The sequence below is a fragment of the Mya arenaria genome, chromosome 9, assembly GCF_026914265.1.
Source record: "Mya arenaria isolate MELC-2E11 chromosome 9, ASM2691426v1".
NCBI lineage: Eukaryota > Metazoa > Mollusca > Bivalvia > Myida > Myidae > Mya > Mya arenaria.
This window is the reverse complement of record NC_069130.1, coordinates 13800081-13815706: the sequence shown is the minus strand read 5'-3', so window position 1 is coordinate 13815706 and position 15626 is coordinate 13800081. Positions and strand designations below refer to the sequence as shown.

General features: G+C 34.0%; 1 protein-coding gene across 1 annotated transcript; it reads left to right on the top strand.

Moving 5' to 3' along the window:
* The first annotated feature begins 238 nt into the window (after positions 1 to 238).
* LOC128245754 (heat shock 70 kDa protein 12A-like) lies at positions 239 to 5088 on the top strand. The gene is made up of 4 exons (XM_052963982.1): positions 239 to 550; positions 2273 to 2491; positions 3011 to 3146; positions 3313 to 5088. The coding sequence occupies exons 1-4, from the start codon at positions 239 to 241 to the stop codon at positions 4365 to 4367; spliced, it is 1722 nt and encodes a 573-aa protein (XP_052819942.1). The 3' UTR covers positions 4368 to 5088.
* The last annotated feature ends 10538 nt before the right edge of the window (positions 5089 to 15626 follow it).

Sequence of the window (15626 nt, the reverse complement as noted above, 5' to 3'; positions counted from 1 at the left end):
TATGCGGTATTGGGTTATGGCGGAAAGTTAATCAATAATCGTTAGTTTGAATTCATCGCTAGCAGAGATTTTTTGGTACTACTGTTGAATATCTCTCCTAAGAACAAATTTGAATCTAGACCTGATGTCTTGGTTGAGGACAAATAGGAAACCAAGACCTCTTAAGTGACGACGGGAAACATTACCACTAGACAACTCTCATTTTCACATATCTGTCTTCTTTTAGGGCAAAGCAACCATGGCCAGCAATGCTCAAAACAAGACCCTGCTAGTTGCTGCTTTTGACTTTGGTACCACGTATAGCGGCTATGCTTTCTCTTTCCGAGACGATCCTAAAAAGATTCAGACAAACCAGAATTGGTATGCAGGCGGTGGATCTTCCAAACTGGTGTCATTAAAGACTCCTACCTCCGTTCTTCTCAAACCCAAAGGACAGTTTGATTCGTTTGGATTCGAAGCTGAAGATAAGTACGCAGACCTAGCGGAAGACGATGAGCATCACGGCTGGAGGCTTTTCCGGAGATTTAAAATGGTTCTGCATAGTAATGAGGTATTTTATTAATAATGTTATCCTGTACTAGCATTGTATGTTATTATTATTTTCTTTTTCTCCCTTATTATTTGTTTTACTTTCGTGCTTGTCTCTGTAGGTCTCGTTGTATTATTTATGTTATTGATTATACAAATATTAACCTCATATACTAAATTGATATTGCAGGGTGACTTTCAGTGGTTTTTAGGGGGGTAGGTGGTACCAAGAGTAGAACAACAAATGAAATATACCAAACTGTTTGGCAAAGTCTGTAGAATATAAAACTGTCAGCATAAATATTTCTTATTTGACTGATTTTTTTGCGACATTAATTTTAAAATGTTTGGTGTGTCATTTTGTTACAATATAGTCATTTCAATACATTATTCAAAATGTAGTGGTTACACGCTAAATATTTAAGCTCTCAGAAACAGCATCTTTTGTCAACAGCCTTGGGACAGGCTAGTATGACGCCTCGATGTGTTTAAACGATTTGACTGAAGGGTAGCTGAACATGGAGGGAAGTATTATTCACTGTTTAACAATCATTTTTATAAGAAAAAAGACGTTATGTACAAAACAATTACATATAAATAGGTAAAGAAACAAAATATCTCGTGTATGCTTGTTTGGGTATTTTGAGCTTGAAATTGCCTTGACCTTAACATGTTAGTTATGTATGTCAACACAAAGCACATTATGAAACAAATACATGACAGTCATATTCATATATCTTAAAGAATTAAGCATTCACAACTTATTGTACAATTCTGGCAGCAAGTTTGTTACCACTTTAGGCCCAATGGAATAACGCATTCTAAACAAAAATAAACACCTTACTTGAAATATATATATAATTAGTAAATTAATTGAACAGAACTTGAGCATTACACCAAAGATGTCAGTAATGAAATAGTGACATGCCACACATTTAGATAAACTTAGATATATTGTAAAGTGTTACAACATACAATTAACACGACAATAGTAATTTTCAGACACACTTTTGTTTCACACCACCACGCGGATGAAATATATGTGTTTTAAATCCGACAAATGAACCTAACAGTATGTCTTAAATTGAAGACACATATATTTAACAAGCTTGCACCATTTTTCTATCCACAATAATTATACTAAACTTGTAGATGTGACATTTACATTGACCTTGAAATGGTCAATGTAGTATGCCAATATCCGACAAGTTATATCCATGTAAGTATTCATTCAAATCTATTGAATAATTATACCATTTTCAGAAAGAAACTTTTAACTGAAAATTTATGGCGGACATTTTGGACGGAGCCTTGGAGTTTTCAACCCACACCACAGGCTGGCAATTTATGCCGGCAGTTTCAAATACTACAGACTTTGCAAAACATGTTGTTTATAATTTTTTTATACCGTCTCATCCTTACTACAAGTAACATACGTTTTGACTGAAAATCACCCTACTTACAATATCAGCTTGGTCCTTCTACAATAATATTATTTAGAGACACGTAGTTTAATACATGACAGACAATCAACGGAATCACGCGGCGGCATGATGGATATCAAGATATCGGTATCATTACATATAACGGTAACCGCTTTAGAAATATCAAGTAGTCAACCTGTTATTTTTTGTAGCATTGATCAATGAGGAACTAATTTAATAAGTTACCTAATTGGAGCCAAATTCAGCTAGATGATGAAGACGTAAAACGTTTATAAAAGTAAAATTAATGTCACCTCTAGCACTTGACGAAAGAAGTTACGGTGGAGGACATTTGCGGAAAACAGATGAAGGCTTTCCCGCTGTTTGTCCTGTCTATACATTTCATGAGAGAGCACTTGCTAGATGCCGTTAAGAAGCAAAAGATAGGAATCGAAGAAACGGACATATCTTATGTGTTGACCGTCCCGGCTATCTGGGAAGACAATGCCAAGAGGTTCATGAGGGATGCAGCAGTTGCAGTATGTTACTGTTTTTTTTTGTTGCGTTGCATTTTAAATTAATTTGTTTTATATAGACAACCAAGACTTTGTTGGAATAACTGACTGATAGTTTAGACCTTCTTCGTCATATACATGTTAGTATTTTTAAAATGTAAAATGGGCCATTGAATATAGATTAAGTAGTCCAAAGTAAAAACATAGACATGCTTACTAACTTTGAAAACAACTTGAATTGAGGCTTTGCGATCAATAACGTAAACGCGTTGAAACATTATGGAAATCGTTGTATTTTATAAGCTCTCATACGACTCTCACTATGATAATCAGAACTAACGATATTATATAAAAGTACGCTTCTAATGGAACGATGTCCATAACGTCACGTTTCAAAGCAGTTAAAACAACCATTAACCTCGTTACTGAAATAATACATCCAGCGCTTCAAGCTCATCAATGAATTCAAAACCTCCGGTAGAGGATACAGTAGCTCGTATGTACCTAGGTCTATACTAAGCTGCTGTATCGACTTTTTCAAAGGCTGGAATAGACCCAAACCGCCTTAAGCTTGCCTTGGAGCCGGAGTGTGCCTCGATCTGGTGTGAGACGTTGGGTATGGACATAAAAGGCGCTGTATCGATTCCAGGAGCTCAGTACATGGTTGTCGATCTTGGAGGTTAGAAAAGTTGCTCTATATTAAAATACAAAAGTCATACCTACTTATAACCGTCCGTCTTTCATTAACCATAGGATAATTGGCCACAAAAAAAGTGCGCATATTATACATGGATACTATACGTAAGCATTTTAGAAAACAATAATATCCTAACGATTTTTTCCAGGGGGAACAGCAGATATATCCGTACACGAAAGAAAACCAGACGGAAACTTGAAGGAAATCCACAAAGCCAGCGGCGGTCCTTGGGGAGGCATCTTTGTTGATGAAAATTACATGAAAATGTTGGGTTGTTTGTTTGGGGAAAGGGCTCTCATTGAACTGCAAAGTACGGAAATGGGTGATTATTTTGATATCACTCGTGAATTTGAGCACAAAAAACGATCCTTTGATAGCGTTAAAACAAAGCATATTATTGTTCGTTTGTCTGCTTCATTGTGTAACCTTGCTAAAGAGCATTCGAAACAATCGATTGAAGAAAGAATTGCAGCATTGGAAATTTCCATGACACTGAAGGGTCAGGACAAGCTGAAAATCGATGGGGCAGTTATCCAATCATGGTTCAAAAGTCCAATCGACATGCTGATCCAGCATATAAGGTCACTTCTAGCAGAAGCAAAAATGAAACGCGTGCAAACTATCGTTCTAGTTGGTGGCTTCGGTGAAAGCCCGTACGTTCAGGAAAGAATGAGGAATGAAATACCAGCCGTGAGGATGATCGTTCCTGAAGACGCGGGCCTCGCCGTGATAAAAGGCGCAGTGAGGTTTGGACACAACCCAGCCATTGTCAGCTCAAGGATTATGAAATACACGTATGGGACAAAAGTGTTGGTCGAGTTTGATGAAAAGAAACACCCAGGTGATAAGAAGGTATGGAAGAATGGAGAGTGGTGGGTGCCTAATTGTTTCAAGGTGTACAGTCGGGAGAACGATAAGGTGGGAGTGGACGTTCAGGTGACCAAGATGGGTACTCCTTACAGTAAAGTTTCCCTTACACCCGTCTATAGGACGATACAGGAGAACCCCGAGTACGTGACAGACCCTGGATGTGAACTCATTGGGACTATAAGACTGGAAAACAGCATTGACATTCCATTTGAAGAACAGGATATAGAAGACACGTTTGTGTTCGGGGATACTGAGTTGCTGGTAAAGACGAAGAACATGGCCACGGGGAAAGAAGTATTCATGACATTTGAGTGTTTCAAATACATAGTTTGAAGGATGATGAGTGTGGAAAAGCACATCAGAACGTTTGTAGAGTATTGCATACTTATGCCACAAAATATGTAATTGTATAGAACGTTTCACAAAACTATTATATAGATTGTTTCGAAAGTGTTTGCTTGTAAGTTTCACGTTTGAATATATATTCATCAATTTTCTTGTTCGAAAATGCCTTAACCCTTTACCTGATAGAAACTTAATTCTACTCCTCTATCTTCAGCTTGATATATACTCATATTTACTACATTACTGATAGCCTCATTCATTCTCAATGACCAAAATATACGTTACCTGGAATAAAAAATCATCTACTAAATGTGACATATATATCCATCAACACAAAATACCGTTACTGGTGCAAACAAAATATATGTTACTACTAAACGTTTTTCAACAATTGATTCATTTGAGAAACTGGCATCTAATCTTTCTAAGTCTGCGATCTGGGTCATAAAACAATGCCCAAAGGGTTAAACAGATGGCAGATGGCCTATCAATTTTAGTCAGATGTATGGGAATAAATAAATATAAATCAATAGATAGCCAAATAAAACAAGAACACATTTCTGATGAAAATCTATCAGGGAAAGGTTTAAATGTAGAACAGACATATATTGGATGAGATCATGTCTGTATTTACAATAATTAACATATTATGTATTGCATTGTTATAGTACCAGTTTATACGGATTTCAATTATGATAATAAAGTTATGTATCAATTAATGACGACTTAATTGCATACATCAATGGGTAAGAATGTTAGAGGCACCCTTATTTATAGAATCTATTGTGTAGGTTGATCCGTAACTTGTCTGAATGATCCGCTTTACATGGCATTTGAGGGGCAGCATCCGCACATAGAAACGTGGTGCTGCTGAGTGTTGACCCAGTTTTCTACATCGATATGAAGTTATATTCCATGGATGCAGTTTCATTTTAACCGTAACAACAGGTTACATCTCAGACATGTTGGTTTGCCAAATGGAAGAACCCAAATAGTTAAAGTTTATACCATCTTAATTTTATTTTGTTCATACATGACTCTGTAGCTGCAGCCGTTGAGAAGCTTTTTGTAGGCATCGTTTAACAAAAGATGCAGCCTAACTTATCTTTTATCTATTACCTGGCACTCAAGACCTGCGTGTGTAGTCATACTGAGAAAACCCATAATGTGCTTATAAAGGCAAAACAATGTCTTTTTATTTTTCCAAAGTAGAAAAAATATAATTGTATTAAAAGTGTATGTTGACCACTGAAGTCATGCGCACACATTGGTGGAATCATTCCGTCATAGATCAGTGGTTGATTAGTTTCACCACCGATGTATATGTATTTATTTCTTTATTAAATAACTTTCCAACTTAGGAAAATAATAACAATGACATTTGGACAAAATAATGTGTACAGTGATATGACGAATAAACCAATACTTACATAATGTAACAACGTAATGCAATATTATATCGCATAATATACCTATATCCGAAACGAAATTACATCAGCTTGCTAATCGGACCAAAACGGTAAAAGCTGTTTTACAATTTGATTTTCAATTCGAAAATTAGACTGTGCAATAACCTCATACTGATAAAGCAAATACACAATCTATAGAGGTACTGATAAGACGTAGGAATATATCTCACATTCAATTTAAACTTGTTTGAAGGGTTTTGTCAACATTCATTTTAATATCATGGACGCTAGGATATTGTTTCAACTTTTAAACAATATAATAAAGTGATTCATAGTTTTGTTAAGTTGGCAGAAAGTAATATTTCAAGCTGATAGAACGCCTGATATATTATTATAGATAAATGTTCCCTATTGTTACAAGGGCAGCATAATGAATAAGCTGTAATTCACTCATCACCAATACATGTATAAGAGGCCATAATATTATAGATGATTTTTTAGATATATTTCATTAATCATTTAACAAAGAGTATTGGAAATGACTATTAAACAATTGAACCAAATACAATATTTTATCAGCGCAACACGAAGTATGACCCAATTACAGGACATTTGCTTTGAATTAAAAAATAAATGTTGGCAAGGTATGACTTAGCTTCGGAATGCCTAAAAAAGCCTCGAAATGTCACGAAAAGCCTGAAAATTTACAAAACTGTTCAAATAGTTTTCTTTTTACCCGTTAATTTCACTTTACTGAAATTTCACTTCAATGCTCTGGTTCAAACAATTACATTTTCATTTTAATTTGTTTCTGATTTAAATATATCGTCAACACACACTAAATATGATTCAATCCCGTTATCAAACACAGTTTCAGTTTTAGATACAAACAACAAGGGATTTTCCTTTCTTTCCATCACAAGGATTGTTAGTTTAATGAAGGCGTCCAACAAACATTAATATACGAATGGAAGTTCTAATTTTTCATTTAGTAGATACATTAAGCTGTCAATACTTATACTGATTTTGATAAAGCAATTGGCGTTATTTGTTCGTCAACTCTTTTAAGTACAAGTCACATTTATATTTTAATGACCGTCAATAAATAAACGACGCTCGTTCATTTAAATATGCACTATAATGGAAATTACTTATAATTACTATTTCCAAAGTCTATGTTACACAATAAATGCAATTCTTTTAATCATATTCAATCTACGAAACCAGGTATAAAGTAATCATTATTTCAAACGTCTTTGCCGCACTCAAAAATATATTCCTTCTTCGAATACGCATATTTTATTACATGATATCTAGGGGTTAAGATGTACCTTATTTTAGGCGTTACTAGACGCTTAATGAGAACAGAATAACACCATTGCGCATTTTCCCTCCAAAGCTGCATTATGATTGTATTAAACTACTTATTACTTGCGCAACTCTCTTATATATGTAAATACATTACAGTCAAAATCTCGTTTTTTATTTTACTTTATATAGTCCCGTCAATTTACGTATACATGAATACATGAAATGAAAGCAACTATCATTATCTTAAATTTTTTGAGACACTGCAAATATATATGTGCGTGAGAGAAAAACAATATGGAACGCTGATGGCCTTGGGAGGTATCTTTTTGGATGAAAAGTACATGCACATGTTGATTGAACTCTTTGGAGATGAAGCTTTAAGTGACCTCCGTAAGACTGAATTGAATAACTACTTTGACGTCACTCGTGAAAGTGGACGTAAGAAACGGTTATTTGACACCGAAAAACTAAACATATCATTTTTCGTATTTATGCTTCAATGAGATCTTGCAGGAGACCACTAATGGTTTAAAATACTAACAGATCTGCTTATGCATCATCTTAAGTCTTTCTTAGCTGGACCAAAGACGAAAAGCGAGCAAACCGTTATACTGGTTGACCGTTTCGGAAAAAGGACTATGCGTTCAAGAGAAAGTCAGAAATTCAATAGCCGGCATGAGACTGATTGTCCCTTCAGACGCGGGACTCGCCGTGTATACACATGAATGATTAAAACACAATTGTTTATAAGTATTTCCAAAGGCTTTCGTTTTTATTTTCCGACCAAAATAACAATTATCAGTCGGTGTTCATATTTTTGGCACAGTGGACTTAAGGGTTGTATGATCATGTTCAATTATGTTAAAGTTCTGACTCAACACACATTGAAAGGTTTATTAAAAAGTAGACTTCTTTTAAAAGAACAGAAATTGTCCTAACATAACACAAGTAGATGAAACAAATTACGAACCATTGGCATTGAAGCTATCAAAATGTCTTATAGAACAAGTTAGTGTTTAACATGAGTCACGTCGTCAGCTAAAGAGTCCTGTTAAGGAATTGAAAAAGCGACTCTTTATTTATTTATTTTTTCATTTTGATCCGTTTGAACAGGCACTTATTGTTTGGATATACTTTTGTAAACAATTTCATTATGTAAGTTTATTTATAATTTCATGTTTAGTTCCCATCAGCAGGTTGAATTAAGTAGTTTAACAACAAAGTTTATACCTCAACAAAGCTAACTTTCGCAGACGCGGTAACAAATCTTTAAAACAAAAGTATAGTCCCTTTGGGAACATTAAAAGTTTGTAATGCAAAGGTACACCTTTCAGTTTAAATTCCAGTAGTAGAAATATTTACAGTGCCTTTTGCCATATATTTTCTTCGAGTGTTTTGATAACCCCGCACCATCCGGAGTTATATACTATATGATTAGTGATGTAATTATCTTCTCATATAATCGAAGCGTTTGCGCTTTGAAATGCATAGTAAATGTGAATACAACACCAGTTTTACTGACCATTCCAAGGAGATAATTACCTGTAAACTCGTTGTATAAAGAGAGACAAACTTCATGTTCATGCTTTGTTGAAATCCCGTTAGTTCGAAATCCCGTGTGTTGGAATCCCGTTTTCACAGAAACGGATTTGTCAAAATGATTTAGATTATCCAACCAAAAAATTGGCAGGGTATTTTGAGTACATACGTATCTACAAATGCAGTCTTAAACTCACTTCATGGTTACAAAAATGCAAATATCTTTCATAATACAGAAACAATCACCACAAAGCCACATATCATAACTTGGAAAGTGTGAAATAGTTTGTTTCCTGGAACTGTTCGTGATATTGTAGTACATTTTACATATGAAATGCAAATGTTTTTCAATATATTCTGTTAAAATCTTCTTTTGAAAAAAGACTTTCTCTCAATGGACCTTAAAATATAGACTCTGGCTCTCGGAAAAAATATTGTTTTGGTCTTTTGAAATCATTTTACATGGTAATAATTTCTAATATACTTCGCATAACCAGAAAAAAATAACTGTTTTCTACAAAACGGACAAATTAAGGATATGAGATCGTTCGTCCACCAAACAAGTTTTAACGCCAGCTTTAGAGAAACATTAGATAAGAATTGTCTTAAAATTCGATCCTTAAGAAGTGTTTCATTTCGATAGAGACACTGTCAACAGTAAGAGCACTACTGTCAATGTCAGAATGGTTTTGTTTAAATGTCTTGTCTGTTGGTTGCCCTTTCGTGAACGTGCATTCTAACCTTTTTCTGTCAATAAAAAGGATTTTAACTGGTCAAATGACAAGAAACTATAATTGAGTGTATCTTTGCCTTTGCATCGATATATATTTTTTCCTCAATAACATGGACTTTATTGTGAATTAACTGCTCGTATGGGAAGTCATATTTAAACAACATAAGATACATGATTTATAGAAATAAGATGAATTTGACGATCAAGGAAGTAAATTTCCCGGTTTTTTAAAGATCGATATCCGATCACCTGATTTCTTATCTGTCTGAGCCATACAGATGGCGGTGGTTTACAATTGGATAAAGGATTTTCTCAGGTACTTATTACCTTTTCTTTCGAAATATTTATGCCTTAAATTTTCAATCCTAAATGTTAAATACCAAATAAAGCTATTTCAAATCAAAATGTATACATGGCATTTACAAGTGGTTATTTGATTATATATATGACTGCTTATATTCGAGGAGTCTAAGATTTGACACGTCTGATGGTAAAAGTCCAAGTGTAGTAAACAAAATGTACTCTCCATTGCTAAAATTACAACATGAATTAAATTAAAATGTTTTAAAATACTGTATAAATCAAATGTGAATATTTAATGTTGTTGTTGTTTTTTTCTATTTCTGATATGAGAATTTGGACATTCTCATGGGAAACATGTCTGGCAAATAGAAATATGTTTTCCACATTTAAAAATCAACAATATCTTAAAATCTGATCAAGGTATTGCTGCAACATCTCAGATAGTTATCAAACAAAATTATTGTAAATATTTTAGTGTCATAGCAATAAATCCTGATGGGAATTTAATTTATTTACGTATCGTATCTATTATACAGGGAAGTATGCATACATATATTATTAGAAAGGTAGAAAGGCTTGATAATATATCACGCGATTGTTTTGTTTGTTTGACCCACTTGGTATCTTATTACGATTATTTAGGCTTTGCTTTGTATTACCCCTGTGAAATCTCCTGCCGCACCCATTCAGTTTGAAGAACCGTTACTCTTAACTTGCGCGAGATGCACAGCGATATATTCCCGACAGAGTTGCTTTTTCACATTTCACTCAACAAGAAGAGCTTTTGTCAAAAAGGTCATGAAGTTTGCCTGTGAGTTTCCTTCCATTTATCTGTTAAAGTATGAAATACATTCAAGAGCCTTCCACAATGAGATTGTGACTGGGCAAGGTGAACAAATTTAGCGCTTTAAAAAACCGTTTGATTTTAAGGTACAATATTTTTCAACAGTTTAGCATACATGCTTTGGTGAGTAGCAGATCATACTTATTTTATCTGAGATACATGTATGTTGAATTATATTTCTACGGCAATATATGTCCATAAATTGACATGGTCTTTGTGTCAAAATTATCAAAACGACCAAATCAGTAGTTTCTCATTAGATTGATTCAGATTTTTTTCCGAAGGGAATTTGCATTTTTATCACAAGAGAGTTACAACATTAGAAATTATTTCAGGTCCCAACCTGTTTGGCAATATCAAATTAAAACCATTCAATGGCTTGGTAATATCTTAAGAAATTGTTTTGCATCTTCGCAACAAAAAATATAATTTTAAGACATCATTTTGTCAAATTGTATTCAATATCTTTCTTTTTTAAATTTATCATGAAGAAGCCACATGACACTAGCTGGTTGATGGGTATGATGTGATCGATTGATTGACTGATTGATTGATTGGTGAATTGATTGGCTGATTTATTTACCCTTTCGTTTCCAATAGCATCAAATAAAATGACACAACTTTGTTTTGCTGCCAACTTACTAGGAACAAGGGTCAACACGTTCATATACCATTTAATCGTTTACTGGTTCCCTTATCAAATGACTCCAAGTTATAGTTTTTGGATATTTACATGTCCTAAAAAAACTCAATGATTGTTTATAGAACAGACAGTAGATAACTTGATGATATTGACAATCGATTTATGGCGCCGCCGACCGACAAGCTAATTACAATTGTTTGTTCAAATTAGCTAAAATGATTTGTCAACGCTTTAATAAATATTTAAAATTAATATTTTTTAGTATCAATTGAATTGAGTTTTCACGAAAAATATATCTTGTTCAATTATTCAATATAAATCAGACCCGGAAGTAGTTGTGATTTTCAACTTTCTAGAATCGTATGTAGACACTCAAATACAGTTCGTATAAGGTAATTTTGTAAAGCTTCAATCGGAAATCTCCACACATTTACATCGCATTTTTAGAAATGCTATATATAATATTTTATATTTCCTCCAATTTTCAATCAGGAGATTCACTTCAGTTATTATCAGTACAATTCTGTGAAAAAATCCCATAACAGACGGGTTTCGAGATTTTCGTTGGTAAAACTTTGAAAATAGGGTATTTAAACCACTGACACAGGCGCACAAACGCCAATGCATTTACGAATATGTCAACACATGTACAATGTACATCAATTACGTAATGCAATACATTTTCTCGAAAACTCCCTTTATCTCTTTGGGAAATGGAAATTGCACTCACATGCAAAGTGAACCGATTTGTGAAAGAAATGCACACAACTATTTTAAAACCTTTTGCAACTTTATTTTGAATTCTCAAAATAGGATGTGAATTAACATCTCATAACAGAAACTTGTTTACTTTACAACCAAACAATATTCTGTAGTGAAGATAAGATTTAGCAAAATATTTTAAGTGCACTTTTAAACTCGTGTGAAGTGTTATGTCAACAAATTTGTTAAAATGAAAGACACAATAACATTGGTTCACCTTCCAAACGCTATTATAAAATGATATGTAGTTGTTTTGCAGTTGAATGTAAGTAATAAATCAAGCTGATCTATCTCTGATCGCCTTCTAATTTCTTAAAGACGAATATCCATATTCTTTTTCAGGATGGTTAGTTTACATCAGGGTCTCATAAAGTGTGGCACCATAATAGTCTTGGAATTTAAGCATCTAAAACGGAAAACTATCTATACACAATTTTCATTACATGTTGGAGAATACACCATCTCCGGGATAATACCTTTATAATGCATCTTAAATTTGTTACAATACAATTATGTTATAATTGCAGCGCAAACGTAGGGTTTGAAGCTTTAATCTTCTAACTGTGAATTATACAAGAATCAAGGATTTGTTAAATCTTGGTTAAACTTTGAAAACGCAAACTAGTATAGCGATTCCGCTACAGAACATGAACAAACGTTTAAATAGACCAGTCCAACCAGTTTGACGCCTTTTCTGGTCACGTTACCAAATGAGTATAAATACAGCAGCTCGCCGGTTTTTGGACAATCTTGTGTTGGCTGTTACTGCTGAAAAAAAACGCTAAAAAACTACTGTTAAAAGTACATATATTTGGATATGTCTAATACAGTTTAAACACTGATTGTTCCAGTGGCAGGTTAAACTCAAGGGGTTGCATTTCCTAGTTCTAGAGATTCAAATTAAAAAGCCTTATTATTTGAGTATATAAAACCTGTTTTAAAGTGCATTGCCTTCCATCATAAAGTACAATTGTGACAACCCTGACAACAAGGGGCAAGGAGATTATTTGCAAATTCTTGATTTTCCATTGTAAATTGAAGTAAGTAAACGTAATCCAATCAGACATTGCTTAAACATTAACTTCCAATAATTATTTTTACTTCTTTTTTCCATCAATCAACTTGCAAAGTAGCCAAGAAGAACATTGCAATATATATATATTATACCTTACATAAATGTGTCCCTTCTTTGTATATATAAAACTGATCGGTCCGTATATCACTGTATAAGTTATATAAAAACACAGTTTTTTGACGTCAGCGGTCCATATCATATCTTTGGCCGGTCCGGACCTCGCCAAAAATGTAATATGGACCGGTGACGTCATACAACTGGTAAGTGCGGTTTGCTATTTTCACAACGGCGAAAATTTGTCGCAAGTAAAAATTATAAGCTTTGTTCAATAAAACACATCGAAGGCGCTTTAAAAATAATGAATGGTAATACAAAATGTTCGGTATAATATAAGAAACATTTACACACCACTAAGGGCCATATGACATTATAGTGACCGGCCAATCAGCCCCCGAACGTGAAAGGACCTCGGCTAACGCCTCGGTCCATATACACCTTCGTTGGCTGACTGGCCGGTTCTTATAATGTCATATGACCCTCAGTGGTGTGTAATATTTCTTAAATTTATATAGCTGAAATCAAGCTAGCTCTGTCAATAGATCAATAGATACTAAATTATAACATTTCTTTCGAAAAACAACAGTACATTTTATTATATCTTTTAAAGAGGAATGACTTGAGTGTGAACAGTCACATGAAGCACCAAAATGTAATAAAAACACGTTAAGCACTGAAATACAATGAAAAGCCACGTTAAGCAACGAAATGCAATGAAAAGCCACGTTAAGCAACGAAATGCAATGAAAAGCCACGTTAAGCAACGAAATGCAATGAAAAGCCACGTTAAGCAACGAAATGCAATGAAAAGCTACGTTAAGCAACGAAATGCAATGAAAAGCCACGTTAAGCAACGAAATGCAATGAAAAGCCACGTTAAGCACTGAAACGCAATGAAAAGCTACGTTACGCACTGAAATGCAATGAAAAGCCACGTTAAGCACTGAAATACAATGAAAAGCCACGTTAAGCAACGAAATGCAATGAAAAGCTACGTTACGAACCGAAATGCAATGAAAAGCCACGTTAAGCACTGAAATGCAATGAAAAGCCACGTAAAGCAACGAAATGCAATGAAAAGCCACGTTAAGCAACAAAATGCAATGAAAAAAACACGTTAAGCACCAAAATGCAACGAAAAGCCACGTTAAGCAACGAAATGCAATAAAAAGCCACGTAAATCAATGAAATGCAATTAAAAAACACGTTACGCACCGAAATGCAATGAAAAGCCACGTTACGCACCGAAATGCAATGAAAAGCCACGTTAAGCAACGAAATGCAATGAAAATCCAAGTTAAGCACCGAAATACAATGAAAAGCCACATAAAGCACCAAAATGCAATGAAAATTCACGTTAAGCACCGAAATGCAATAAAATCCACGTAAAGCACCGAAATACAATGAAAAGCCATGATTAGCACCGAAATGCAATAGAAAAGCCACGTAAAGTACCGAAATGCAATGAAAAGCCACGTAAAGCACCGAAATGCGATGAAAATCCACGTGAAGCACACAAATGCAATGAAAGGCAACGTTAAGCCACGTTAAGTCTCGTAAAGCCCCGTAAAGCCACGTCAAGCCACGTCGAATAAAATCAAAAACAAAAAAAATGTAGTAATATCAAGAAGAATAAATAAATAGTTTATATAAAAAAAACTTTTAAAATAATTTTCTTCAACCTCTAACGTTCAGTTACTTAATTTGATTAACCTAAATCGTATGCCTCATTAATTGATACTTTTTTAGTATATCGTTATGATAAACTTAACCGGATTCGATCCGAGATTCAGTTTTCAGTTATCAAATTCATACGTTAACTTTAGTAAAGCATTGGTCCCATACGATTTATGTTCTTAGATATGTAAAAGATATTGACATATTCACAGGATAAGCAGGATGTTTGAACAAGGCCTCTAAAACACGTTTATAAAAGAAAAGAAGTTCAAATTTTGATAGACACGATGTCAAAAGTATATGAACTTTGATGTTATCATTGCCGTATTGTTTAGATATAAATAAGGTTTTATTAACGAGTTCATCGACGTTTCATGCCCGATGAACACTTCCTGTTTCGAATGATGATCAAGAGAAAGGCTGTAAATATACGAAACATGTGCTTCAATATAGTGTGAAACCATTTAGTCAACAATTAAAAGCAAATAATGTAATTGGTTGATCTTGTTGACAGTCCAAGCCAATTTGTTTTTGTTTTTAAAACAAGTCATTTTATATTTGTTTCAATTTTGTGTATGTTCTCTAAAATGCTGACTAAGAACTCGATAAAAACATCCATCATGATTGAAACCCTGAATTTTCCAAATATACAACGGACAATTAATTCCTAAGAAGTAATGAAATTCGTACAGTATTAAATACATGTGAAACGCAGGACTTTAATATATTGTTTGTTCTGATATTGAATATTGTAATGACCAACTACTGATAGAAACAATACTTATGAACATTATGCCGAATATCAATGTGACAAGGCAAGGCGAGATGAAAGCTTCGTCTTCTATATTAAATGTTTTTTTTTTCAAAAATGCGTTTCTATCATCATCATCATCA

Excerpts from the sequence above, each read along its gene's own strand:
- LOC128245754 (XM_052963982.1), top strand. The coding sequence starts at position 239 with ATGGCCAGCAATGCTCAAAACAAGACCCTGCTAGTTGCTGCTTTTGAC. Across the intron at positions 2,492-3,010 it reads TGAGGGATGCAGCAGTTGCA|GCTGGAATAGACCCAAACCG; the intron begins GTATGTTACTGT and ends ACTTTTTCAAAG. Across the intron at positions 3,147-3,312 it reads CATGGTTGTCGATCTTGGAG|GGGGAACAGCAGATATATCC; the intron begins GTTAGAAAAGTT and ends GATTTTTTCCAG.